Below are 26,610 nucleotides of genomic sequence, written 5' to 3'. Positions count from 1 at the left end.
CATAAAACTGAATTTAATTTACTTTTTATTCCTTGCAGATCAATATTAAATTTTATTTTCAAACCTCTAGAAATAAAAAAAATAAATAAAACCGAATAATTATTTTTATGAATGCAACCTGTGAAGAGGAGTCACAGCTACAAATGCAGTACAGTCCACTATAATAGAAGACTAGTACTTCAGTGCCTTGTTTCCCTACTACTGCTAGTGCAAAAACAAAGAACTAAATGATAAAAATCAGGATCAATTTAGCAATCAGACACCAGTGGGCTTGACAGAGGTATTTGGTAGTAAGGACCCTCCTCCCTTTGGTGTCTGTAAACTGTTAAGGCTGTTGTCTAAAAGCCAGAAAACCCACAAACATAAAGTAGATTTAATACCCTGCTGTAGCTGGATTAAGAACACTGGCTTCTCCCACACTGAAAGGCCTGCGACATATGCACAGTGAGCGTGTTTGTGTATGTGGCTTTCTACGTGTTGGCGTGTCCACGTCAACAAGTCCAATCTCTTTATGTACATCTCGGCTGTTTGGTGCCACGGTGATGCTGAGCAGGTGACTCTATGGTTGGCTCTTCTCCAGTTACTGGTGACAATTTGTATTGTGCATATCTAGCTTTATTTCTCTGAGTAGCTACAATATTTGCTTTCAATAACTATTTAGTCATTTCAAGTAACCACTACCTTAAATGACCAAATAGCTTTTGATTTACTAGAAAGAGTCGCCACAAAGAGAAAGACAGCAGTGGATGAACTGGTACAGCTGCTTTCTTTTTTGACGCCTGAGGCTCGTTGGAGCCGAGTCAGCAAATATTCAAACAATATTAGACTTTCCAGTAGGCTGTTTAACTGAGCTAACACAAATCAGCACTAACACCAGTTACCAGTTAGACTACACATATGTGCCAAAAAGGATAGATTCTACAACACTGCTTAAGGATGATAACACACAGGTGCTCTGCTGAGCTTTGCAGATGCACACATACTGCTGCCACTTAGGGAAATGGCCATGATACATGGAATAACCGGTTATGTGGGCTATTCTTGTTCATGTTTGTTCTTTTGTTGGTCATTAGCTTTGCTGCATTGTAGTCTAAAGTCATAATATACAAAAATGTATTTGTAGTGTAATGAAACTAAATGTCAAAAACTATATAAACTGTCCATCTTTCTTGCTTGTTGCACCTTTGTGTGTTAAACTCTGTTGTCGTTCCTTTTCTTGCTCCACTAACCTCTCAGAAAAGAAGCATTTGAGAGCATAAGACCATATGAAAAAAAACCCTAATGTGTGTCAACAAATAAGAAGAAAACAAACCTAATTAGATTGATGTTAAATTTCAGTCCAGTAATGATTAATGATTAAACAAACTCTGTTTTGTTTGTTTCCTCAACATAAATCATATGTGACATATGTATATTTGATACAGATGTCACACTAAGCCTTATTTAAGAAGAGCTTTTTTATTTCCTGCTTATATCAAGCCTTTCATCTTAATTGGATAGTCCATAGCATAGCTAACATTACGACACACATGGATATAGCTAAAGAGCTGTTCAAACAATTTAGGTCATAATACTATCCTACACCTCAATCAACATCCTGTTGGAAGACCAAACGAAATCATCCAACAGCATCGTCTTCACAGCTCCAACATGTCAGTAAATCTTTAGTTTAATTCAATAAATATGATCGTTTGTTGGTATAGCTAATTGACCTCTTGCAAAATATTTTCTCATGAAAGGGAACAAGAAATTGAAACATTATGAAATTTTCTCTTTTGTTTTCTTTTTGTAATTCTTCTTTTTCTTCTTTTAACATCAAAAAATCTGTACATCAAAGATTTGAAATCCCAGAACAGATGTTGCACCTCAAGAACAAGAGGAAAAAACACTATGAAAGGCTTTGAGAGGGTTGCACAGTCTGACTTCCACTTCAGCTTTCACAGTGTTGTTTCTTTCCAGTGTATCCATTACGCCCATGTAGTGGATGCAAATTTGACACGAGTATACGTCTATCCCTACAGCCGGTTTTCCACCTGAACACACAGGAGTTTCTCAGCCAATCAAGCCCGTCAAACATTTGGTCACAGTTACCTCTCTTGCCACCTGGTTGCCCAGACCTTCTTTTATTGAAGTGTCAAAGTTTCCAAAGACTTTTTGACGCTGTTGTGTTGGAATGAAAAGCAAATGCCTTTCTGTGTGCTGAGAAGTGAGTCCCCGTAAAAACCAAGCTGTACAAACTGGCTCACTTCAACCAGCACTCCTTTTTTTTTGTCTAAATAATCACCCCCACCACCATAGCTCAGCCACCTTAGCTCAGTCTTCTTTCTGTTCCCCTTTTTTTTTTTTTTTTTTTTGCCATCTTCAACGTCATCACATCAACTTGAGAAAAATCTTGTTGTTACTAATAGATTACAATTAGAATGATCCGATCAAATTTGAACTAGAGTTAAATAGCAAATTATCTGCACATCTCTGTCTCTATAATTCTCCCAAAGTTAGAAAAGGGAACAAGAGGCAAAACAAGCAGAAACTCAACTGTATTGACAGAAACCCAAGAAAATCAGCTGAGTGAAAGATGATCTGATGCAAGTGCCGTGCAGAAATGCCACAGTAATTATCATAGCATCAAAATGGAGGGACATTAAAAATAATAACTCTAAATAAACTGTTCACAGATGGCTTGTTAGCTGGCTAGATAGCCAGCAGCTGCTCATTACTCGGCATGTGCAGCTTCATGTAATGTGAGAGTGTGATCGATTATAGACAGGAATCAATAACATTGAACATGCCTGCCTGGATGCTAACTCAATTGCGAGTGCATACACACGCATACGCACACACACACTAATGCACACTCACTAAAACACAAACAAAAACGCCATGCTTCTACATGGACAAACATGATGATAATCACACACACACACACACACACATACACACACAAAAGAGTTTCTGCTGTAAACACTGAAACTGAGCGGCTGCTTAACAGCACAGAACAAAAACATCGGGGCCGCCTCGGCACTGCAGTTTACGAAAGACACCAAAGGAGAACTTATGTTCCTCTAATGTGCAGAATCATCCTACATGCATTAAAAACAAACACAAAACATAAAAGTGGTGCTTGTCGAGACACAGACGGAAATAAAGTGATTGTTTTATGTCATCATGAAATCTGGACTCCTAAATATGATTTCTGCCTCTTCTCAGCTCAAGTTTCAAGTTCACAGTACAGGGCCGGTGGTTTGAAACTCTTCTGAAAAGCCATTCAAAGCTCTTTTGATCTTTCAGTATACTGTAGTGTAATACTGCTTTGGTTGTACAGCACCTTTCATGCAACATGTGCGGCACTAAAAAAATGAGGATGCAGGTTTGATGAAAGAGCAAACAAGTAACGATAACAATTACACAACACACAAAGGCATTTTGTCATAACAGTTTGTGACAGGAGAAGCCCTGCTTTTAATGGGTGTTTAAATGTTTAAATCACTAATATCATCAAGTAGGATATTAGCTGAAAATGAGGGAGCATCTCCAGTTCTCATTTTTGGTGTGATTTTGGCTACCCAGCAGTAGAAAGGACACAAGGCAGTGGCTGGTCCTAAGCCTTTGAGCAAGGTGACTTTTAAAAGAATCAATTCTGAGAGATAAGGGAGCCAGTACAGTGTTCCCAGGTCTGGAGTGATGTGGTCCCTCTTCATTGTATAACATATGCAGAATTCAAGACAAACCTTACCACTTTTATCCAATTTAAACACTGTGCTAAACACTAAAATGCTGCTTTCTTTGCAGATGGCAGTAAATCCCTTTTTATGACATGGGAAGACACCACAGCTCATATCAGACATGATTAGACGAATTCACCGGTGAGGTAGGCAACTTTAAAAAAGCCACACAAAGTGAAAGCAAAAACTCCTAGATAGAGATAGCAGAGGAGTTTCACGTTGTTCTACTGGCCCAGAGGTCAAACTCCACCTTCAGCTCCCTGAGTGACTTATCAGCAGAAGCAGCTAGTGTCTGTGTGAAAATTAACATGCAGTCACAGCCCAGTGACCCCATGAAACGCCAGCTGTTTGCATTGTGCTTCAGAAAGTTGTCTTTCAAAGTTTAACCTCTAAGATTGCTCAAGTTTGGCGCTGGTATGTGTGCCTTTGTGAGAAAAGCAGTCATGGATTTTTCAAACGTGGATCGCTGTGCTCACTTGGAAACGAAACATTCTGGTACACTAAAGATTTATTTAAGTGTTCCTCTACTGAAATTTAATATCCTGTGTAAAAACTGCCGTTGGGAATTAGTTAAAATGATTAAAACTGAACTGACACCTCACTAGCTAAGAATATTAACAAGTCCACCCCTTTTTTTCCCTTTAACTGCGAGCTTGTCATTACGAAACTGAGCATTTGCAAAGCGACTTCACAAACCTGTGAATTTTACACTCGGCCAACTTGCTGCTTTCTGGGTGAGTTTTACCAACAGTTGTTATTGAAGCGCAGAAAACTGAGTAAACAGTTGGCTGGTTAGACCTCAGGTGACAGAGCAGCTTCGGGCCTGCTGACTGTGCACTCTGCGTGTGTGGCCAGTCATTCATAACCACTCCCATTGCAACATGCACACACACGCTCGCACACACGCTCGCACACACAAAACCACAACAACAATACATGACAGCTCAAAGTCCAAGTATGACTGGGATAGTCACACCTACTGTGAGCATCAGAACTCATCATTGTGGGCTAATAAAGAAACATGGGGATAACATAATATAAAGTTAATTTCTGTCATTCACATTAAATAAACATTAGCTCAGATATGTCCAATCAAAGCATGAGTGACTGACAGGTGCTTTAAAGCGGGACATAACTTCTGATTGATTCAAGTTAACAAGAAGTAGCTGACGACACTGCTAAACATTGCTTCTGTTTAATGTCATCATCTGAGACATATGGAAAAAAAGAGTGTGTTCTTAAATATAGTGTGTCAACCAACCTTATAGACTTTGCCTTTTAATCTGCTGTCAGCATGAAACAGAACGAAGCAGATCAGAGTCTGAGCATTGCTTACCTTTGCTTTGGTTAAAACAGTCCATAACAGGTCCAGAGCCGGCTAAACATCCCATGCCGGCCGGGCAAACACACTGGTTTTCACAGCATACACACACACACACACGCACAACCATACACTCGTTTTGTATTTCCCCTCGCTTCTCTGTGAGATTATTCCTGTGTGTGTGTGTGTGTGTGTCTGTGTGTATGTGTGTGTCATCTGCCTCTAATGACAGCTGACAAACTACATGCCGCAAATCCTCTCTCTCTCACTCCCTCCCTCCCCCTTGCTCTCTCTCTCCCCCTCTCTCGCTTGTTTTCCCCTCCCCCCATCACGTAGAAACACACACATACACACACTCCTCCCTGTCTCCTCCCACAACACAGGAACACACTCCTCCCTCCTCTCGCTCACAATCGTTCTAGGCACTGGATGATTTACATGGCCTATTGTTCTGTAATTCTGGATGGCTTTTATTATTTTAAAAAAATACACTAATCATTACCGTCTATGACATTTGTTACAAAACAGTCAAAGTACAAAATGTGTTACTTTATCACTAGTTGCAACACTTTTCACAAACTTGCAATGCTTACATGCAGATGTTCAAAAAACTGCAAATATTTGGCAAAATGAGAAATGTGAGTGCTGTCAGAATTTACGGGTGCCTGAATATTTCTGTCTATTTTTGGCGAACAAGAAGAACAAAAAAATAAATACATACATACATTTTCTATTATTCAAACTTGCGCACAACTTTCAAAACTGAAGCAGAAAGAGATGTCTGTCAGAAACAGTGAAGCCAGTGAGTGACAGAGAAAGACTATTACATTCAGCACTTGCATAATAAGCATTGTCCCTGCTTGTATAATAAGCCCTACATGAAGGGAGATGGCAAAAACACAGACACACACACAAGTGAAATGAGTCACAGAAAAAAGAGACAAACACACACTAAGAGGTAATTTTACAAATGGCTAAAGCTCTAAGAGCTTTGCGCACACATACAGCTACCCCATACTCGCACAAAAATTGCTAGGTTAACTGTCACCCTCGCTTAAAACATACGGTCCTTCTGTGTTTTCACTTTCCATGTTCTTATGTCAGGATGTCCCTGTTTTGCTTTATGAGCTGTTGTGGTTTCTATGAACTGCTGTAAATAATGTCTGACGGTGTTCCTTACCTTTGATCCAGTGATGCTCCTTTTGGTTTAGTTTCATGTTTTAAGTTTTAATGATCCCAACCAAATGTTCAGATGGTTGTTTTTTTTTAAGAGCTTAAAGTTTAAGCTCACAGTGGCAGAATGATGAGTGCTGTGAAACTGAAAACTTTGGGGTTTTGTTTTCTTTTTTTGCATTTTCTACTCTGCAAGTTGCCGTGTTAGAAGGCGATTATACTCTGACGTGCAAAAGTGGATGAGTAGTCCTGTTATAGTGCTGTGAAAGTACCCTTAAGTCCGGTTGAAGGGTACATGTGTAGCACAACGAATAAACTTGAAATGAATCTTAAAGGACTTGAACTCCATCACAAATACACTGACTGAGGAATGACCTTTGAACTTCTCCTGCAAATGTACTTTTCCCGATGCCATGGCACTGATATTTGGCAATGCAATATGCTATTTAATTATATTTGGTTATAGAAAATCAAACAAGAGTGCCGTTACAGTACAATGGTCTACCATTGTCACTGGCCAATATCATCACTGCTAATGTCAGTATATTGGCAAGTAAGTAGGAATTAAACTTGGTCAGTGGTCAATATATCTGATGTAACACCCCAGTTTTGCACCGGATAAATGATGTTGGATGGTGTGATGAAGGGGTGAAACACAGGCCAGTTGTGTTGTTAAAACAGAGATTTGCTTCCCTTAGCACAAAACCAAACATACAAACCAAAAAAAACTCAAATAAAATTCAGTGTTTTATAGAATCTGTGCATCTGCATGTTGAACTCCACTGCATCCCTAAATAAATTTTTTTTCTGTATCACTTGCATTGTAATTTAACATATATATGTACTGATATATGCTATATTTGTATTGCATCCTATTGTAATACAGCAAAACACTATCTTAACATAAAGATTCTGCTTACCTGATTTGCAAAGCATCATGGGTAAACATCCATAAAGATATGGCAACATCATTCAGTTATCTCTGTGAGACACATGAAACAAAAACAAAGATAAATGTTAAGTTTGTGTTTGAAAGGTTGGGCCGAAACAGATTTCTTAAATAGCAATGTGTCTGACAGCTGATCCTAGAATCTGCACAATCTTTGTTTCTTTGCTTGTCTTTTAAAAATAGTTTTTTCGTTAATAACATTTCTTTCAGCCTTTTATTACTATGTTTACTGTGTCTATTACTATGTAATACTTTGAAAACAGGATCCCAGATTGAAGGACCATAAAATGCATGCATGTCATCTTGTTCGTAGAAATACAGACACGTGGACAATGAATTATTGCATGTATAATGAACAGCTTAGGCACAAACTGAGAAAAATTGTAAGAAACTGGAAATGGCCAAAAATCAACGCAACATTAGCCAAGTTGGCGAAGCTTTTTATCCCTAATACAGATGAAGCTCTTAAGACACTGGATCATTCTCATAGCGCAAATTAGCATACGTCAATGTATTTTGTGTGACTATGAAGATGTAAACGGAGATGTGTCTTTCAAAATCCAGTGCTTATAAAATAATGTTTAGTCTCCAGGCTCACAGGTATAACAACCCCAGTGACATCATCAGGTTATTTTCTCAGAAACATAAAGCGTATTTTCACAGGATGAGAACTTCCCAAAACTAGTAATGTAACTTTAATATTAAACAATAAAGGCATACAAACACAAACACTGATGAGACATTCCCGTAAGTACTGAGTGAACGTTTTTTGACATCATATTGAGTTGCTAAAGTGCATGAATAATTATCACTTTCCAGGCATGAGACACACTTAAGTGAGACACATCACTTCATTTTACCACAAGAGTCAACCCATCATCAAGTACAGATGCAGGGCACGCCTAGATCAAATGTGTAAGAGTGTGTGCTTGCTAAATATGCTGCCGTCTTTTACAGGGTAAAATCATTTAGCAGAATTTAACCTTAATCATCACCCACCAGTTATGCTGGAAATCGCACTCCTGCCCACAATAACAAGGATACCTGCAGCTTTTCCCAGACAATGACCCTGCCTGGGAGGAAGATTCCGAGAGCTCGGAGGCCTTTTTCACACCGTGAGGTTGACCTGGAACAGTATGGTGCTGCTCCAGGTTCATCGAGTTCCCACTGGCTTTGGTTCATATTCAAGAAACATCCTATTTTATGAAACAACTGGTCTCCTTTTATTTGAACAGCTGAAGTGTAGTGGAAATCTACTTAAATCCCTCCCTAACGATCAGATATTTCAGAACCATTTTACAGCGTGCCCTTTCATTTTCATGTTGCAGACAACTATGTGCGTGTGTGTAAAGTCCAAAGTGTAGGTCACATGTCCTGCTGCTGTGGAAAGACAGAAAGAGCCTACCTGTTTACTGGATTTCAGTCACCCTCCCTCACATATATATCTGTTGTAATCAAGTAAAAACTCATTTTTTTCAGGAACTATTATGCATCACATACTCTCTGTGTTGAATCACATCCTCTTCCCCCCTCAGTGTTAAAAGGGATGGCAAATTAAAGGAAAACCCCACACTGTGGGTTTGAGTGACGATTTACCATCTCGTGCCCTAAGAATTCAACATAGAAGCGACACGTCCAGTGCAACAGCATAACAGACCTGCAAAATCCTCCGACTGTAGAAGTGAAGCGTTCAGTATTTTTCCATAATTTTCTGTACATCTTTACCAAAAGTCCTTGACAAAAACTGTTACTGTGACTTTGTTCTTTTCCACTTCTGACATAGTAGTAAATAAGTTATAAATACAATTTCACTAATACTGAGGTTTGGGGCTATGAACATTCACGTACTTATGTTTAAACAAATTCAGCGTTCGATGCAGGAAGCTGAAACTTGTTTTCCCTTAGAGACATAATGTGAAGCATCAAACAAAAGAATATGTCACAAAATAGGAATAAAGGCTAATGCGGCCACAGGGATATACTGATCCAATATCAGACTGATCCGGACTCAAAAAGCCGACAGCTGGGCCAATCTATGCAATTCAAGCCTATGTTGTTGTGTGTTTAATAAAGTATGAATCAGTAGCAATGCACTGCTAGCAGGAGAGCTAACATAGCTCTCTCTCACTTGCTCTTGCACTCTCCCTCTTGCAATGTTCAGTCTAACACTTATTGGGAAATATTTATTTCACATACATTAACATAACACATTTTGTCAACTTGATTAATATTATTTCACCTCGCCTGCCTCTTGTCAGCTCCATGTAAACACATGTGTGCATGTGCATCTGTGTTTGTGTGTAGGTGCACTCACGGCGAGACTGAGAGCAGCGAAAGGAGAAACTAGTATGAAATGAAAGCTGTGGGCAGGGAAGATTCTAAATCTGAGCTGAAATGAAACTAGTGCAAAAAAGATTAGGCGAATAACATACACACTTTTTACTTTTATTTTAGATTGAATTCATCTTGGTTGTCTTGTCATTTATTACTAGACTTAATAAGCCTGTTACAATTTGTTTTACAAAGTCTGGAAAGCGAAAGCCAAGCCTGACATTGCCTTGCAGATAAAAGAGCAATTCCCAATTGCTTCCTCGTAGTAAAAGAATACAGTCCAGTCATTTAACTGGTATCAGTACTCGGTATCCGCATGCATTGCTCACTGTGGGCATGGACAGGGTTGACCAACCAGTTTTAAAAACATTATGATGTGTATAATGCAATATGTTGCAGCTTGAAAGTTTAACAAGTTAAAATAGATGAAATAAATGGAAGAGTCAAACCTACCAAATCGAGATCGTTAGCACAGTGGTAATGTGTTGCATGCTTGTGGTGTGTGTGTGTGTGTGTGTGTGTAGTTACTGTAATCAAGAACACCAAATGAAAAGTACTAAAAAGAAGAAGTTATTTTTTTTGGTCAGTGGCCAAATCTGAAACATCTGCTTGCTCTTCCCCCCGATTTGTTCACTGTTACTTAGTGTGTGTGTGTGTGTGTGTGTGTGTGTGTGTGTGTGTGTGTGTGTGTGTGTGTGTGTGTGTGTGTGCGTGTGTGTGCGTGTGGCAGCAGCATTCTCAGTCAGTTGGACACAGCACACTCAAACCACACTGCACTTTAACATGCACCTGCCACCACTGAGATAGCTGTGCGTGCGTGTGCATTTGTCAGTTTGTGTGTGCATCAGAGTGTGTCAGTGTCTGTGGAGGAAAGATGGACAGCTGATCTCTACCCAACTCCTTTGTGAATTGCACAAGCACACATGCAAGCACAAATGTTCTTCCTGCGCACATGCACGATGACAGAAAAATCCTGTGGCTGTCACCCAGCCCACTTTGTGCACTGCAAATTTAGGTACTGCAAAGGGTACATTTTTGTCAGTCATTTTACCCAGGACCTCAAGTAGAACAAACCAAGACAGTAAGATGCACACTGAAGCACCAGTAAAATACAGATTAACCAGTTGGACTGTTTTCTCCCTTTCGGAAACAGCCTTTTCTCAAAGGAAAGAACATGCAAATAATTTCTAAAGGCTGTTTTAAAAAAATAAACAATGGGCCCCCAAAGTGACTTGAACTTTGCTTTCAGCAAAAACAAAGAAACACATATTTGCACCTACAGAGTCATGGCAATTGTGTAAAGACCAAACTTTGTAGTTAGCAATGGAGGGTTACACTGTTAATTATTTGCATAATAGACATTGTGGTAACCAAGCACGCACATACACACTGACATGCACACATTCACACACACACACACACACACACTGAGTGTCTGTTAGATAAAGAGAGGGAAGAGTGAGAGGGAGCTACAGAAAGTCAATGAGAGCCACACAGAGAGACGGCCTACTTCCTGACTGTGATTAATTTCTGTTACTAAGCAGCTCTATGGTAACACAGACATCCACAGCTACACCGAGCTCAGAGCTGGTTTACAGTATACAGCCTATGCGTCTAACACATTACACAAGTTAGACGCATAGGCTGATAATCCTGGCCAGTAACGCAAAATATATAATCCCATATAAGATGTGCAAAAACAGCCCATCTGCAATTTGCAATGTTCACAATTATGCATCAAATTTCTTGTGAAACTGTGAGATTCCGCCCATGTCTTATAATGTTATGTGAAACATATGACTAATTTGTGAATATGAACAAAAGCACCCACAGTCATTCAGGGAGGTTAGCATGTCAACTAATTACAAATTCTGCTCAATCATTCATCTTAAGACTGCACAAAAATTACCTTTAAGCCACAAATGACTTAAGTAACTCTTAAAAATGACAAGTTTTTCAAAAGCAGCCCTGTCATCTGCTTTTACTCTTAATCTAATTATTCTCTCTCAGCCACAGATGTGATGCTAAACCAAAACACAAGAAGCTCAGCTTTGATGACCTCTCTTTGATCACATGTGGACAAAAGGATATTTATAAACTTTTAAAATTTTTCAGTTATTTCCTGAATTTAATAACTTGTCATTACGTGACTTTGATTCATCTCCAGAGTCTCATGGTGAGAATAGGATCGGAGTAACAAATGGACATCAGAATGGACTTAATCAAGCCATAATATGCATTTTGGCCACAGTGCTGCTTAACCTCTTTACTGTCATCTTTGCAGCAATGGTCTGTCACCAAAAGGCTGTGATGAACAACACAATTAGCTCTGGCCATGGCCTGCGTTTGTTCTGCAAAAGCCTGTTATGCTATTAGCTTGTATTATCCAGCTGGAAGCCTGTGGAGTCTCTCTCTCTCTCTCTCTCTCTCTGTAACACAGCTCTGCTGTCATAGTGCTGGAGAATTACAGCCGCCATCAGCTCCAGCTAACCAAATTAGCACTTGTTATGCAACCTGCTACACTTGGCTCACGGGTCTACTGCTTCAACCCTGCACAGCTTTCCATATGGTTTGCACATAGGAAGGCAAGTTAGCTTTGCAGCCTGCTCCTCAGCTGAGTGGCAACATGCTGGTTTATTGCTTTGTTTAAGCACTTTAATCTGCTATATGTATCCCTTATATGCAACAGACGTTTACTGTAAAACTAAGACTTTCTGCCACGACAACACAACAGCTGAGAGAGAGTGAATTCAAAGCCAGAAACTCAAATCATGTGAGGCTGCATGCTGCGCTTTCATAGCCAGCTGCAGTCTTCAGTGTTTATAAAAAAAAATGAGAAAAAAATGACTGTAAATGTATCTGCCAGAAGGTGTCTTGATACTTGCTAGTTTTAAAATTTGACTTTCACTGTCTCACTGTAGCATATGTGGTTTAAGCAAGTCAAACTGAAGACTTTTAAGACTTTTTTCTGCCACTTTAAATACCACTTTCAAATTAAATCTAAGAGTAAACTGGTGATGGAAAACTGTGTTTAGAAGGACAAATCTTTCCACATTTATTAGTTCAAATTACAGTATTCATTTGGATTTAGGCATATTTCCCAAATTAGTCAATAATGAATCTAAGAAAAAATAAAAATAGAAACATAAATCTTGCCTGAGATGCTATTCATTCATCCCAAGTTTGAAAGAGCCTCAACAAAAGTGTATTTTAAGTGGTAAGCATTACTGATTGCTCTCTTTGCTATTCTTAAATCAGTTGTCAAAACCACTGCAAAAAAACAGATCTAAAGGGTTCATTAAAGTACTGGCTTTTAAGCATAGTCCACAAATTTACAATCGAGTTAATGTCAGGGCTTTGGGAAGGCCATTCCAGAAGCCCAACATCAGCCTCCTTTATCCATTCCAAAACCAGTTCTTATGTGTTTGGGATCATTGTCCTATTGGACCACCGAAGTTTCCACCATCTAGCAGCTGATTTGAGGTGAAATTGATTAATTTTGAGCTAGTCCTCCTTCTTCAGTATTAAATGCCCTTTGTGCAATGTATCATTGGAAGAACATTTGGCTTGTCCATGTACAGCTGCAGTTGAAGTTGAAGGTGTTGATTTTGGAGCAGTGGTTTCTTTTTTTGCCCTGCACCCTCTCTACCCAGGCAGGTTTGAACCTTGCTGAATCCTAAAATGTTTCTGAACATCCTCCCTCTCATCTGAGGTCAACAGTTTAGGTCTTTTTCCCGACATCGGCAAAGTGGTGGCATATCAGAACCACTTGCATTTACGTAAATTATTTGAACCGATCATCCCAGAATCTGCGTTTGGAAACACTTGAATAAATCTACAGTTCTCCTTCTTAGAACCTCACTGAGTTCCTTAGACTTTTTCATTGTTCTATATTGGTTGAACCAGTGAGTTGTGTCAAACAAATGTTTTCTTATGCTGCCAAAGAGAAACTAGCAGTTGTAGTCAACTTAAAAGACATTAGAGAACCTTCAGCACAACTGATTAAAAATGTTTTATGTATGCATGTTTATATTTGTATGTGCCTGTATGTGTACTTTTGACCATGTTTAAACCAGACAAAATCTAAAATAAATTTAAACTTGTGGACCCAATTCTAATTTTTAAAGTTGGCAAAGGTGTATGCTGAATAAAAAAATCTTGAAACAGACAAAGAACCGTTCAGAAAAGTCATAAAAAGCCTCAAATTACCATCATGAATACATGTAAACTTCCACAACTGTGCCCTGGCTAACACTGTAGCTAACAGTACTAAAATGAGTACTATGATAGCACTATCATATACCAACAACAAGGGGAAAGGGCTACATTTTTGAAGTGATTCCAAGATTTATCTGAAGCAAATATGAGGCTTTAGCAAGTATAAATCTAAGTATGCACAAATTAAAAAAACAATAGTATTGGATGAGTCTAAAAGACTTCCTATCATTCAGATACATGACAAACAAAAAGATTTCATTTAAATTGTAGGCGGTCTGAGCTTACGTCAGGTTTTGATGTAATCATTTACAATACAAACAATTATTAATTAACTAAATAATTCTTAATGCTTCTTAATGGTGTTGACCACACTGTCTTATAATCATGGCCACAGTCACAAGTATCATGATATATGATACTTATTTGACATATGATAAGTATCATCTTATCATATGTCAAAGTACAGTAGAGTCTTTTAAAATTTTTCGAAGAAACACATTGGTGATTTATGATGACGATGACTGATCAAACTTTCCAGTCCACGAGTATTTTATTTTAGGTACACATACGGTAAATAAGGGAATATGAATGAAAGCCCCTCCTGTTGTTGTGTGCAGTCACCATGTCAAGAAATTACAAAATACTTGTGGTTTTTGCTGCAATCTATTCTTTGTCTGAATTTCGAATTAAGATCATATTTGAGTCATAAGCAACAGACATGTAGATCTGACTTGCTCCCCTAACAATAACAAGAATTTTTCAGCCGTTGCTCTGCATCTCCCAAGAACAGCTTTTCTTTGTACAACTATCCTTAACTTTCAGATGCCTCATAGCATGCCTTAGGTCTCATGGTTTTACTATAACCGCGAGAAAAAACAAACAAAAAACAAAACAAGTGTTTCCAGTATATCTATAATAAGTATGTATACTTTTTGCAAGAATAGCTACAAGTGCTTCGCCTTGGCTAGTATCTGAGCAATGATGTGTTGCTGTTGTTGTATTAGAGCGCCTCTCCTCAGTTCTCTCAGCTCCTGTCATTAGGATAAAATATGATCACATTTTAAAAATATGATTCAAATGTTTTGATGTATCTGAAACTTTAAGTCCTTTAAATCATAATCGTGGCAAATTATTAAACACATCTAGCCTTTAGAAGTATTAGCCTTTTAAAATAAACAGGTGGTAGACCAAAAAACTTTGAGTCTGTATTAAGCCGCTATTGTGGTTGACACATTAGTCATTGTTCATTCAAACTGCGACACATGCTGACCCATGCATCCAAAATAGAATAGGAATAGAAAACGATTTTTCAGTGCAGGAGCACAGAAATTTCCAGATGGCACTGAGGGAAACTGTGGAAATAATTTAGTTGAGAAAGTTGAGATAGTCTACCCAAAACTGAAAAACCTCCATGATTGCTTTTTCAGTCCATCAGTGATGAAACAATTTTTAATTTTTTTAATTTTTTGGAGTTAAGAAACTTTTCATTTGGAAAATGGCTGGCCCACACGTCAAATGCCACTATAAATGAGTAAAGGTGATGTCATAGTTCATGGAAGCCACAACCAGAAAGTTATGTAGGGATCATACTACATTATCTATCTGGAGATCTGCAAACACCACAGAGAAGGGTTATACTTTTATAGAAATTAGCCTCAAAGACGCATGGGTAATCGATAGTGCAGTCTCTTACATGAAAGCCCAAATGGTCCCAAAGGCAGGCACGTTAATGAACACTCATGTGAAAAATATAGTTTTCACAGGGCTCTATGCAGGCCTTGTACTTTAGGATTTAACATGCTAACTGACGCCTGCAGAGTCTAGGATGTAGCCCTTGTGTTTCTTGCAGTTTCTCTGAGCACTGGGAAATTCCAGCATTGTGCTAAACACCTAAAATGAAGCATATTTTATTAGCAGCATCTGGCTGCTATTTACCCTCTTAATTCATATGGAACCAGTAAGCATGGACCCAAAAGCATCCTTTTTTACATGACTTCTTGTCACTCAGGCCGAGGAAGGCCTTCATATACTTGTCAGTGTGGAATCTACAATACCTGCATCAATCAGTGTTATGTCTATTGTCAGGGTGCTGCTGCTCCCATCGTGTATGCACTGTATCTGAATGTTGCAGAACAAAGCCATATCACTACATACTGCCAAATGCTGTAGAAGGAAAAGGAGACCTATTTTTCACTACAGCTCTCCAATCTGAAATGTGCTCCATTTTGCACTGGTTTATATAGTACCCTTATCAAGGTTTTTCACTGTTTACATTAAGGTCAAATAAAATAATATGGTTGGACAAAAATAAATAAAAGGAGAACTTTGTTAAATAACCTACTGAATGTGTCAACAGAGATGATAAAAACCAGTGAATTGGCTAGCTGATATCAGCTGATATTAGCTTATCGCAGATATAAAGTATTGGCGTATGTCACATCTAGCACGATAAGAAAGAACTAATTTAGAAACTGTGTAACAATTACAAAGATTGTACAAAATAGGCTGCCTTAAACATTTTGCAATCTAAAGCATCGTCTCTTACTTATTCAAGATAACTTAAAAAATGCGCATGAGCCAATACATCGTCTGACCTTTTAAACGCTCATATATGAAGTCTATTCTAAGACTCTTTTATGTTACTTCCTATTATTCAGTAATGTTTAAGGAGATAATTTGTATTCAAATCTGAAAGTCAATGCACTTTGATTTAGAAGTAAAACGTATGTTATCATCAGATACTGTAACAATATCCTGCAGATTCATTTTGCTGAGGGAATATTACAGTGATTATGGTTTTCAGGCACCACAGGAAGCTTTCAGGGGAGTCAGTGACATGGGTGTATGGGTGTGTGCGTGCGTGTGTGTGTGTGTGTGTGTGTGTGTGTGTGTGTGTGTGTGTGTGTGTGTGTGTGTGTGTGTGTGTGTGTGTGTGTGGTTAATTAGAGCACTTGGTCTCAGGAGGATCAGACCTGGAAGGCGACTGTCTCTGCTACGTGACAGAAAGCCAGGGGCAGAGTGTGTCTGATAAGTTGGTGGCAGAGAGAGGAGACAGACATAAACAAACACAGATAAGTCGACAAGCATGCACACACCCACACATACACCCCTTGGTAAATACTAGTAGATGTACAGATGAACCAGTTGTGCTGGTATTTAAATACCCCCCTAAATCATTCCCAAATTAACAATATCAGCTTGTGGGTGAGAAACACTGAAGGCAACGTTTGCTCTTAAGTAGATACGGAACCCAGTGCTCACCACCTGAATTTGCTACAGCTACAATTTTGGCATGTTTATTTTATAGTCTGTCACTACTTTCACGTCTATATCTGATTTAATTCACTCACATTAAATTAGGACTAGATTTATTTTAAATCCAAGACCAGGATAACATCAGGGATTGATGGCTATGATTTAAATATGTGAATCTATTTCCTTGCTGTCCCAGGATAAAACGTCATAGAAAACAAACTGAGGAGAAATGCACAGTCAAGCCTTGCCCTTCCTCCTTCTCCTGCTGCTGCCGTCATTGGTCAGGACATTATTTGAGCCCTCATGTGGTTTAGTGAATTCAAGCCACTAAGGATCCCTCATTGGGCAGGCTGCCAAATTTGTGTTAAGATCTTGGACTTAAGTACATTCCTGCACTTTGCTGCAGCACTATAAGGTAGTTTTGGCATTGAACATTGTATTGTAATGTGCTAGAATTTAATCAGACAAGACACTACTCTGTAACTGTAATGAAAATGTTACAAAAACACAGAGCAAACAGATAGAGGTGAATCCCTGACTAAAACAAAGCATGCACAGTATTTTGTGCTGCCTGACTGTTTCTATGCATAAATAGCATAATGCCTATTAACCCCTTAGAGAGAAAAAAGGTACAAAAAGAAGGGTTAAACAGAACCTGAACACTTGGCCTACATGTTGCAATCCCTTTCAAAGTTCAGTTTTGGGTGCCGGGAAGAGCAAATAAGCCTAAAAGAGCCCAAAAAAAAAATCATAAGCCCAGCCCTCAAAGATAACATTTCCAGAGGAATCAGATGGCACCTGTCACGTAGGCAAACTGTCAGGTTTCCTGTAGTAAGATACCTGCACAATAGCAAACACAGAGAAACCAGCACAACAGCAAATAAAGACAAATTCTTATGCCTGCATTTAAAAAGGCCCACCTCACTGCAAGACAATACGTTCTGGGCTGTGAGTGTTTCTTTTCAGCGTAAACCTGCACGACATGTTTTTGTCACAGCCGCACTCCTCATTCTATGCTGTCCTGTTAGCATACATACACATGCTATGTAGTCCAAAAAGGAGCAATCTGCTGAATATATAAGAGGGATGATTGTAATATCTCAAACATGGCCACTCTAAAGTGCAAATCATTTGGCTTTTGCTTTGCAAATTGGCTTTTAACAGCATACACATATAACAAAGGAAAAGCAAAAGTGAAAGCACTCTCAAGGATCATATATCATGAAAAAAAGACGCAAGTTTGATGTAAATATCCCTCATTTCCTAAACGCCTGGTCTCAAATCACACAACGCCCTTCTTGACAAACCAGCAGACGTCCTCCCATCTTTACAGAGTATAGCCTGTTATGACTTTAAATACATTAAAAAAAATGATGACGATAATAATGTCAGTAGTTTCTATCCATCTACCAGTCTCTAATGGATTTTCACCTACGACTATTCCCACTGGACTAAAACGATAATATCACTTGAAATAACATGTTCTTTCAGATAATTAGCCTTTTTATTATTGTTTGTTTGCAGCTTCAAACCTGAAAAAAAAAAACACATTCTGGAGAGATAAGCATCCCCTCACAACACAGTAGAGCTAGCTGATAAACTATGTCAAATTAGATGGAAGAAAAGGAAAAGACACTTGTTTTTTAATTATTAAAAATCTATTATTAACAGCCATTTAAACTGTGACATCATTCTACTAAATGCTGGAATTATACCATCATGAAATAACATAAGTTATGAACTACCTACAATTGTATCTTTAAACTGAATTAACAACAAAAACATGGAAATTTTAATATATTGAAGAACACTAGCTCTCTGGACCTCTGATAGCATCCTATAGAGGTATCCCAGCAATTTCTATGGGTTAGACATTTTTTCTTCTAACATTTCCATTATGGTCTTTGTTTATGGGTTAATTATAGTGAAATAAGTATTTGAGGGACTTGGGTACATGGCTGTGAACTGCTTCACTGTAGCTGATATGTTAGTTTCAGGCTTGAAACTTGAAACAAAAGCAGAAATTTTTATTTCCTGATGGCAGTTAGACCACCACAACCAGCTGCTACATGTACACACTTTAAAATGTATCTTGTGGGTTGACTTTGCTTTTAACAACTTGTTTTAATTTGGTAAAGTGCCACAAATTCTAAACAGTTACTTAGCATGTATTAACAGAAGTGTTTTTATGAGAAAAGGACATAAAAGTTGTTTTATAAGTCTGAACATTAAACAAATATTAGATCTGTGTTCTGTATTTCCAAAAATAAAATAATTTATGTGGGCCCGCTGCAGAATTTCAGCCAATTTCTGTTCAATGGGATTAGTAATAGGAAGTGGAACAGCTCTTTTAGAGCGTCTCTGGTTTTACTTTGAAACTACAAACCGGAAGTGTATGCTTGCGTTTGTTTTGCTTGACGCCTGAGTTGCTTGAGGAAGTCAAAGCGATATGAACCAGTGTGACAATATCATAAAATGTTCACTGTTAAACAATTATATGTCTGTCTTAATCTGATAAACCCATCTGTGATCAACGAGGGTTTAATTATGGGTGGTTACATGAAACTTTAACAGGAGCAACAAGCGAGCACTGAACGCTTGTGGCTACAGCGGAGGTTCACATAAACCAGCAGTTGTCGCTTCTCTCGATCAGGAAGAGGGGATTTAAACAGCTAACCGTTAAAAGTTAAACGGCGAAGTCCTGGTTGGGATATTTGTGCCGTTGTAACACGGTTGCTTAAACATCTTAAACAAACAGCAGAGCCAATCTGCGTTCACTTCTTCTGCCGAACATTTGAACCCTAGTCGTGGATTTGGCAGGTTACCAACGGAAATTAGCATTTTTATCCACCGAGCTAGTTTCGCCCGAAACCCCGTTTCAGTAGTGATAGCTGTCAATCAGCCGATTTGGCCGATAAACACAGCGAAGTATACTCGCCGTCAGACCCGGTTCGTGAACACGGATGAATGACCTGCGCGTTTAAATACTGGACGAACATAACGTTATTTCCTGTAATCAACTAATTAACCCTGTGGTATATTTTCACTACCCAATAAAAATGTAGAACCGCCATGAAGGAAAACAAAAAAACATGAAACAACAACAACAAATGCACATCATTTTAGTATAGAACTCGATTTAAATTAGTGGACACTTTGCACGAGCCCTTACGTTAATACGTGTTTTTGGAGGTGGGACTAACGGGAGAAGTGGGGGTCAAGAGAATGACGGGAAACTTACCTGAGAGTTTGGGAGACCGTGGGTGCCTGACGTGCGGGATGTCGTCGGGGAGATGTCGGTCAGCAGGACGGAGCGGCAGCGGCGTCCTGGACCGGAGCCGCCATGTTCATCTGGCTCAGAGGCTCCTCGGCTCGGCTGTTTATCTTTACCAGTAGACCCCCCTCCTCCGTCTCCACCGCCACCACCCCCACCTCCACTCATCTCATTACCACACGGCAGAGCTGGGTGTCTCTGCAGTTCGCCCTTTCTCAGCCTCACTCGTGCACGCAAACTCCCGTCAGCTAGTTATTCAAAGGGAAAACTGAACTAAAAGCCCTGAATGCAATTTTTATTTCTATTTTATTTGTGAGATAGTTTGTGACTTTTTGTTTTGTCAGTTCTGACTGCGATAAAAGAAAAGTAAACCACCAAAATAAGACACCCATATAAAGTCCCTTTTTTCTTTTTCGTTATGGGAACATTCACATTTATAGAACAAATGGTGAACGACGTATGATACTTTTAAAAACGCAGTTTCAGCAATATGTTGTATTACGTGTGCATTACAGTTTAACGCAGATGTGCAAATAATTAATTAAGACGTATTTATAAAGCGCATTTAAACAGCTGTATAAGACAACAGAAAGTTAATATAACCTAAATTACAAATTAATATAAAAAATGGGGGTGGCCAAAATATAAAACAAGATAACAACCGGCCGTCACAGTCATAGTCAACAGATTAGGAATTCCACCATCTTTGATGCAACTCAGAAAGTCCCATAATCCTAAAGTTTGAGACCAGAACAGGTGACATGAAGTAAGAGTTCTTGGAATTAAACAGCTGTAGTATTTTAATCTATAATTAGAACTTTGTTGACAGTGACTCACCAGGTATTGCAGTGCGAAATTATGAATAACTTGACTGAAATTTTAAAACTTTGCAAACAATCCAGTGAGCATGATCGGTTCTTTCTTGCAGGCTGGTTCTGCCCCCCTTGTTTGACACCGCTGCTTCCAGATATAGTATGTAGGGTGTAGTTAGTAACTTACAAAATATTTTCCTGTAGTCTCTTAAATACATGTTCTCCCTTTGCCAATACTTAGTGAATGCCATAAACATGCTCATACAGTTCTAAGATTTAGACGCTCTGACAGTGGCCTATATATGTGAAAGTGTATTTCACAAATTAAACCTACAATTATATTTCTGTCCACAATACACCGTATAGGTGTTAGGTGTCCATCAAATGTCCTGCATTAGTTATGCACTGCAATTTTTTTTAGTGTAAGGTGAGAGATTTTCAGTAAAGACACAACTGAATCCCAAATGAGCAAAATGTTGAAAAGGGAAACATGGAGGTCCATGTACATAATTCACTCACAGTTTAATTTTAACCTTTTTTTTCCACAGTATTCCAACGCATATTTACATATAATATTTTTTTAAAACAAGTTTCTAAAAAACTAGAACAATTATAATGCAAATTATTGTAACTGACCATGGTACGATGAATTTTGCCATAAAATTAAGAGATACTGCCACCTAGCGACTGACTGTGTGTGTGCAGCATTTCCAGTGCAAAGTTTAGAGATTCATTAACATGACTGAAAAGACAGACGGCTTAAAGTTCGCAAAGGGAGAAAACAGCTGGATATAAAATATAAATATATTTCTGTACACATCACTATTTAGATTTCTCATTGTTTCACGGTCAACAGTCTGGGAAAGCACCAAAATGTTTTATTTTCCCCAGTTCCCATTCCCATACACACACTTTATGCTTTATTTGACAAATCTTTCTTAACCGAGTGCCTGCATAAAAAAATTCTATACCCAGAAACAGCTGAACAGTTAAGCAATGAATTTCCTTTTACCCACATGAAACCTTTCTTGAGATATTGCAATAACACACCTGTGATAGGGAAGTGCCAGCCTCATAAATAACAACTCAATGACAAATGTTATGAGATTATTTACTTTCTGGGCTTCATTATATACAAAACTCAGTAAAATAAAGTACAGTACATCCATTTTATACTGTATAAATCCTACTCATCCCACTTACATGACAAGAAAGTATTGTTAAATGGAAGATAATGCTGACAATTATTTTTAAATCAACACAAAAAGCTCACTTTAACAGCCTCAACTCAAAAAAAGAAGACATAGAATCAGTTAAGCAGTTTTAATTAGGGGGGGGGAGACAGGGGAAGTGTTAGGGGATGAGGTTATTCTTCATGCGGCCACAGGCGGCTGACCTTGAGGCAAATTTTAGCCTTGTTTAACTATAACACAGGCTGCAGCTCAGTCCTGGTGAGTCCCTTTGTTTTCTGTGCCTTGTGTGTTTTGAGTTGTGAAATATCTGAAGCAACGGGTGTGACTAATACAACAGATTTTTCCTCTAGAACATTTCTCAATCAGCACTGGTGTACAGCACAAACATAGCGCTGAAAGCAATCATCTCGCATTCAAAAATCATTAGCTGTTGATCTTGAAAATCCCAGCCCAACGCTCCATTTCATCTCACTGTCAGTGGACGTCACAGATTGCTCTTCCATTTGCTGCTCTGTGAAGATTCGTTCACTGCGGGAAAGAAAGGTTTACATTTGTGTCACAGCCAAATTTTCTAAATGACAGCAGCACAGTTATAATTAACCTGCAGTCCTAAAGTATAGTAACTAAAACTACCAACTCACAGTCGTATACCTCTGCTCACCATGCATGTTGAAGTTTACAACCTGTCTATTCAGACTCATCAGTTACAGGACAGAAATTGGTTTCATGAGGTCACAGTTACCTTGAACTTTGACCACTGATTTCTTATCAGTTCATCTATGAGTCTAAGAGAACACGTATCTCTGATATAATCATGTTCCTCCCTCCCTAGATATTCCTGATATATCACGTTCGAAAGAATAGGATGGATGTGAAGTCACAAAGACTTTGATCTTTGGTCACCAAAATCTAATCAGGCCTTCTTTGAGTCCAAGCAAACCTTTGTACCAAATGAGCAGAAATTTCCCAGCAGCAACAAAGAGCTGCTGCCAGAGCTGAGGCATTAAAAAAAACAACATGGTGAGATACGTCTATTTTGTTGGATCATATTTAAATCATTACAGTATCTGCTGGAACTTATTTGTAAAGGAAGTAAATGAGACCATACCCAGACTGATTCTGCCTTCTTTCTCCAGCTTCTTTAAGTGATGAACCAGGTTCACATTAGCTGCTTGGTGCAGGTGTTTAGGTGTGTCCTGAGAGAAAAGCAACACAAGTTTCAGTGTCATTTTTTTGTGATCCAGCCTCAAAACAGATCAGTCTGTATGGGATCAGGCCAAGGTCAAAGTCAATTTTATAGCACATGCTAAACCACCAGAGCTGAGAAAAGTGCTTCACAGGCAGCCATTAATAAAACAGAAACATTTCAAGAAACCGTTTAATTCTGCATTTAATTCCGAGTTATTATTAATCTCTCTCTTTTTAAGTCTATTTCTTGTAATATTGTTGATCATCTGATTAGCAGAAACAAATGCTCTGCAATGAGTGTGAACATCGACAAGATCAGACAAGTACAGCAGTGCCAGCCCATTTAGAATGTAATCAGAAGGGATTAGATTGCTTCCATGGTCAAAGATGGTAGAATTACTGGTAGAAGTCTACCCAGTCTACCTTTGACAACAAGCTGGAAACAGCATCAAAGGAAAAGAAGGTTTTTCCTGACCTTGTACACAATCTTGACAAGCTCCATGGAACTGAAAGGCTTTCCTGCTCCATCCTGAATGGCTGCCAGGATCTGTTGTTCTCTTTGGTCCCTGTGACTGATGTAGTGTCTGATCTTAGAGCCAGCATCCTGAACCACAGGTCCGTGGCCTGCACAGAGAACAGCAGCAGCAAGCTTTTTCTCCAGTCATCGGAAAGACTTTGTTAAATGAATGCACGTCAGAGAGGCAGAACTCAAAGAAGCACAGCCGGTAGCTCTGAAACAAGTAAAGTCGATCAACGGACAATTTATTGGCAGCTATTTTGAAAATAAGGTAAATATTCACTGGTTTAAAAATAAAAAAAGAATTATTCGAGGCGTTTCGGTGAGTGAATAGGTGCGGATCTTAGAAGTGGAAGTCATAGAGTAACTTATAACAATGTCATGAAACACTCCTCGCAATAAATATGGAAAAACAATTCACCATTATCTAATATAATGGAGACGATGATCTGTGATACAGCATGGTATCTGCAGAATGGTGTATCAAACTAGACTTACCTAAATTTTTTTATTAAAATATACATTTCTCACTGGTGTAGTGATGATGTACCACATTGTGTGATTGTGTGCAAACAGGTTGAGGGGGGGGAAAAAAACATTATCCAGAGGGTTTTTTAAGAAATAAAACAGAGGGCCAAGCATCAGCGTATCCTTGCTCACCAGGGTAGATGAGGTCAGCCTCCGAGTCCAGCAGGATTTGCAGAGATTTCATGTAGTCGTAGAGGTCTTCAAACACGGCCGTGCCCTCGCCCAGGATGCAGTCTCCAGAGAAGATAGCCCGCTCCTCCTCCAGCACCAAGGCCATGTGGTCATCAGTATGGCCCGGAGTGAAAAGCACTCTGGGAAAAAGAAATGGCTCTCTGCTCAATTGTCTGATTGTAGATTCAGACAAAAGCCATGTCAGTGTGCAGAATGATAATAACCATAACTAAAGGAATATTAACAAATTTTATTTTTTGTTGGTACTGCAGCAGATTTCATGATATTGGTTTGTATATTTTCACCCTGAAAAAGTCTTTGAGCTATTGTTCTTCTGTGTATATTATGACAGATGTATTTTTAATGCTCTTTTATAAATTCACAACGTGTAAAAACTGAACTGACTTGAGTGTGGCTCCCTCCGTCTCAACAACATCTCCATCTTTTAGGTAATTGTAGTCTTTGCTTCCTGCTGTCTCTCTTGCTTTGTTGGAGCGAGGCAGTTTGCTGACTCGGACCTCAGAACCTGCAAGATAAAAAAAACCCCTAAGAAATGAATACTGACTCACTGAGTCTCTAAGCCAAAAAAGTACAGGCAGTTTTTGATTCACTAAACTAATAACAGATTTTTCATTAGAAGGTGGCTTTTAGATAGATTTCACGATTACAGTAATGATGAACGGTGAAGTAACCCAACTATACCCACACATTCAGGGGCTCACCAGTTATGTCCCTGCAGATATCTTCTACTCCACCTGTGTGGTCGTGATGCCAGTGTGTGACGATGATCTCCTGGATGCTGGTGCTGAACTGCTTCAGTGCCTGTTTCAGGCTGCTGATGTATTCAGGCACAGCAGGTTCCCCCGTGTCTATCAGCACCCGTCTGGAATATAATTGCTCATTATATATTCACCCAAAGGGTTTTAAAGGTAACTATGCATATTCATATATTCCAACTCTACCGATGAGTACTCCATTGTTCTGTCTTATAGTTGGCTATTGTTTTATAGCTGTTTTATTCACATTACAGAGAACTAAGCGCTCCTTTTCACTGCAAATGTAGTCTACTATTTTTGTTAAATATTACTCCAAACTATTATTATTTATTATATTGAGTATATGCCGAAGAAACAAAAAGACCCTGGCAATTAATTTCACAATTTCAGCTTTGTTCCATCTGTCACCTTTATTATCCAGAAGCGCGAAAATGCTCAAGTTAAAAGATTTTAAATGGAATTTGGCATTAGCGCCCATTTCTACAAGCTAAGACATTGCACGGAAAAGGAGTGTCAAGTTTTTGGCCAGCTAGTCCCTTTCAAATACACATGAGCTAAACAGACAACACATTTACTCATGTTTCCTTTTGGGAAAATGATAAACGTCACTACTGGCTCGACTAGAGTCACCTTTTGCCCGTGCCGACCAGGTAAGTGTTGGTTCCCTGCAGAGTCATCGGTCCCGGGTTACAGCCCAAAACCCGAACCACTCTAGCAGACAACTGCTCTATGCGAGGAATAATGGCGCTCATAGCTCCAGCTGGCGTGAAGTTATCAACAGTACAAAATAACAAAACATACAGAAGTAAAAGTTCAGGAGAATCTCATACAGGATATAAAACTTGTTTACTTCCTGTACGTACTAACGAAGATTTCAAAATAAAAGTCTTGAAATCGCTCATCCGCGTCAGTGTTTTGACACGATCCTCCATCACCCATTTTAAATGTGTCACTTAAAGCTTGCTGTCAGTACTGCTGTGCCTTTTATCTTATGTTCTTTTTCACATTATTATTGTAACTTTATTTCATGCTGTACTTTACAGTATATCTTTTCAATTCGAAACTGACTGGGTAAACCTATCGCATCTTTACATCTCCCACCACATCTGACTGACTCACATTTTCACACGTGTACTTTTGATAGGCATGTGTGGATTGTGGGGAAAAAGGTTTCTGTGGTTT

The 26,610-nt window shown here is 38.8% G+C and overlaps 2 protein-coding genes across 7 annotated transcripts in view; both read right to left on the bottom strand.

Annotated features, from left to right (window-relative positions):
* Window positions 1-20,483, bottom strand: part of LOC309694489 (nuclear receptor coactivator 2-like) — a 56,566-nt gene extending 36,083 nt beyond the window's left edge. For 2 of the 6 annotated variants that reach the window (XM_082514612.1, XM_082514616.1), the window contains exons 1-2: window positions 20,211-20,483; window positions 7,137-7,198 (exon numbers count right to left, since the gene is read on the bottom strand). The gene's annotated coding sequence lies outside the window, so the exon portion shown is untranslated. Of the gene's footprint in view, window positions 1-5,058; window positions 5,290-7,136; window positions 7,199-9,949; window positions 9,973-20,210 lie in introns of those variants that run through there. The other 4 variants (XM_082514617.1, XM_082514613.1, XM_082514615.1 and 1 more) reach the window with 4 other exon arrangements.
* A 1,428-nt stretch (window positions 20,484-21,911) lies between these two features.
* Window positions 21,912-26,297, bottom strand: lactb2 (lactamase, beta 2). Its single transcript, XM_082513691.1, has 7 exons — window positions 26,059-26,297; window positions 25,375-25,535; window positions 25,058-25,178; window positions 24,614-24,792; window positions 23,912-24,060; window positions 23,357-23,444; window positions 21,912-22,776 (listed from the first exon to the last, which is right to left on the bottom strand). Exons 1-7 carry the CDS (start codon window positions 26,178-26,180, stop codon window positions 22,733-22,735), a joined length of 864 nt encoding a protein of 287 aa, XP_082369817.1. The 5' UTR covers window positions 26,181-26,297; the 3' UTR covers window positions 21,912-22,732.
* Window positions 26,298-26,610: the final 313 nt, after the last annotated feature.

Source organism: Aulonocara stuartgranti (genome assembly GCF_965226115.1).
Source record: "Aulonocara stuartgranti genome assembly, chromosome: 18".
In the NCBI taxonomy this organism is placed as follows: domain Eukaryota; kingdom Metazoa; phylum Chordata; class Actinopteri; order Cichliformes; family Cichlidae; genus Aulonocara; species Aulonocara stuartgranti.
The sequence above is the reverse complement of the archived record's forward strand: the minus strand, read 5'-3'. Positions and strand labels throughout refer to the sequence as shown.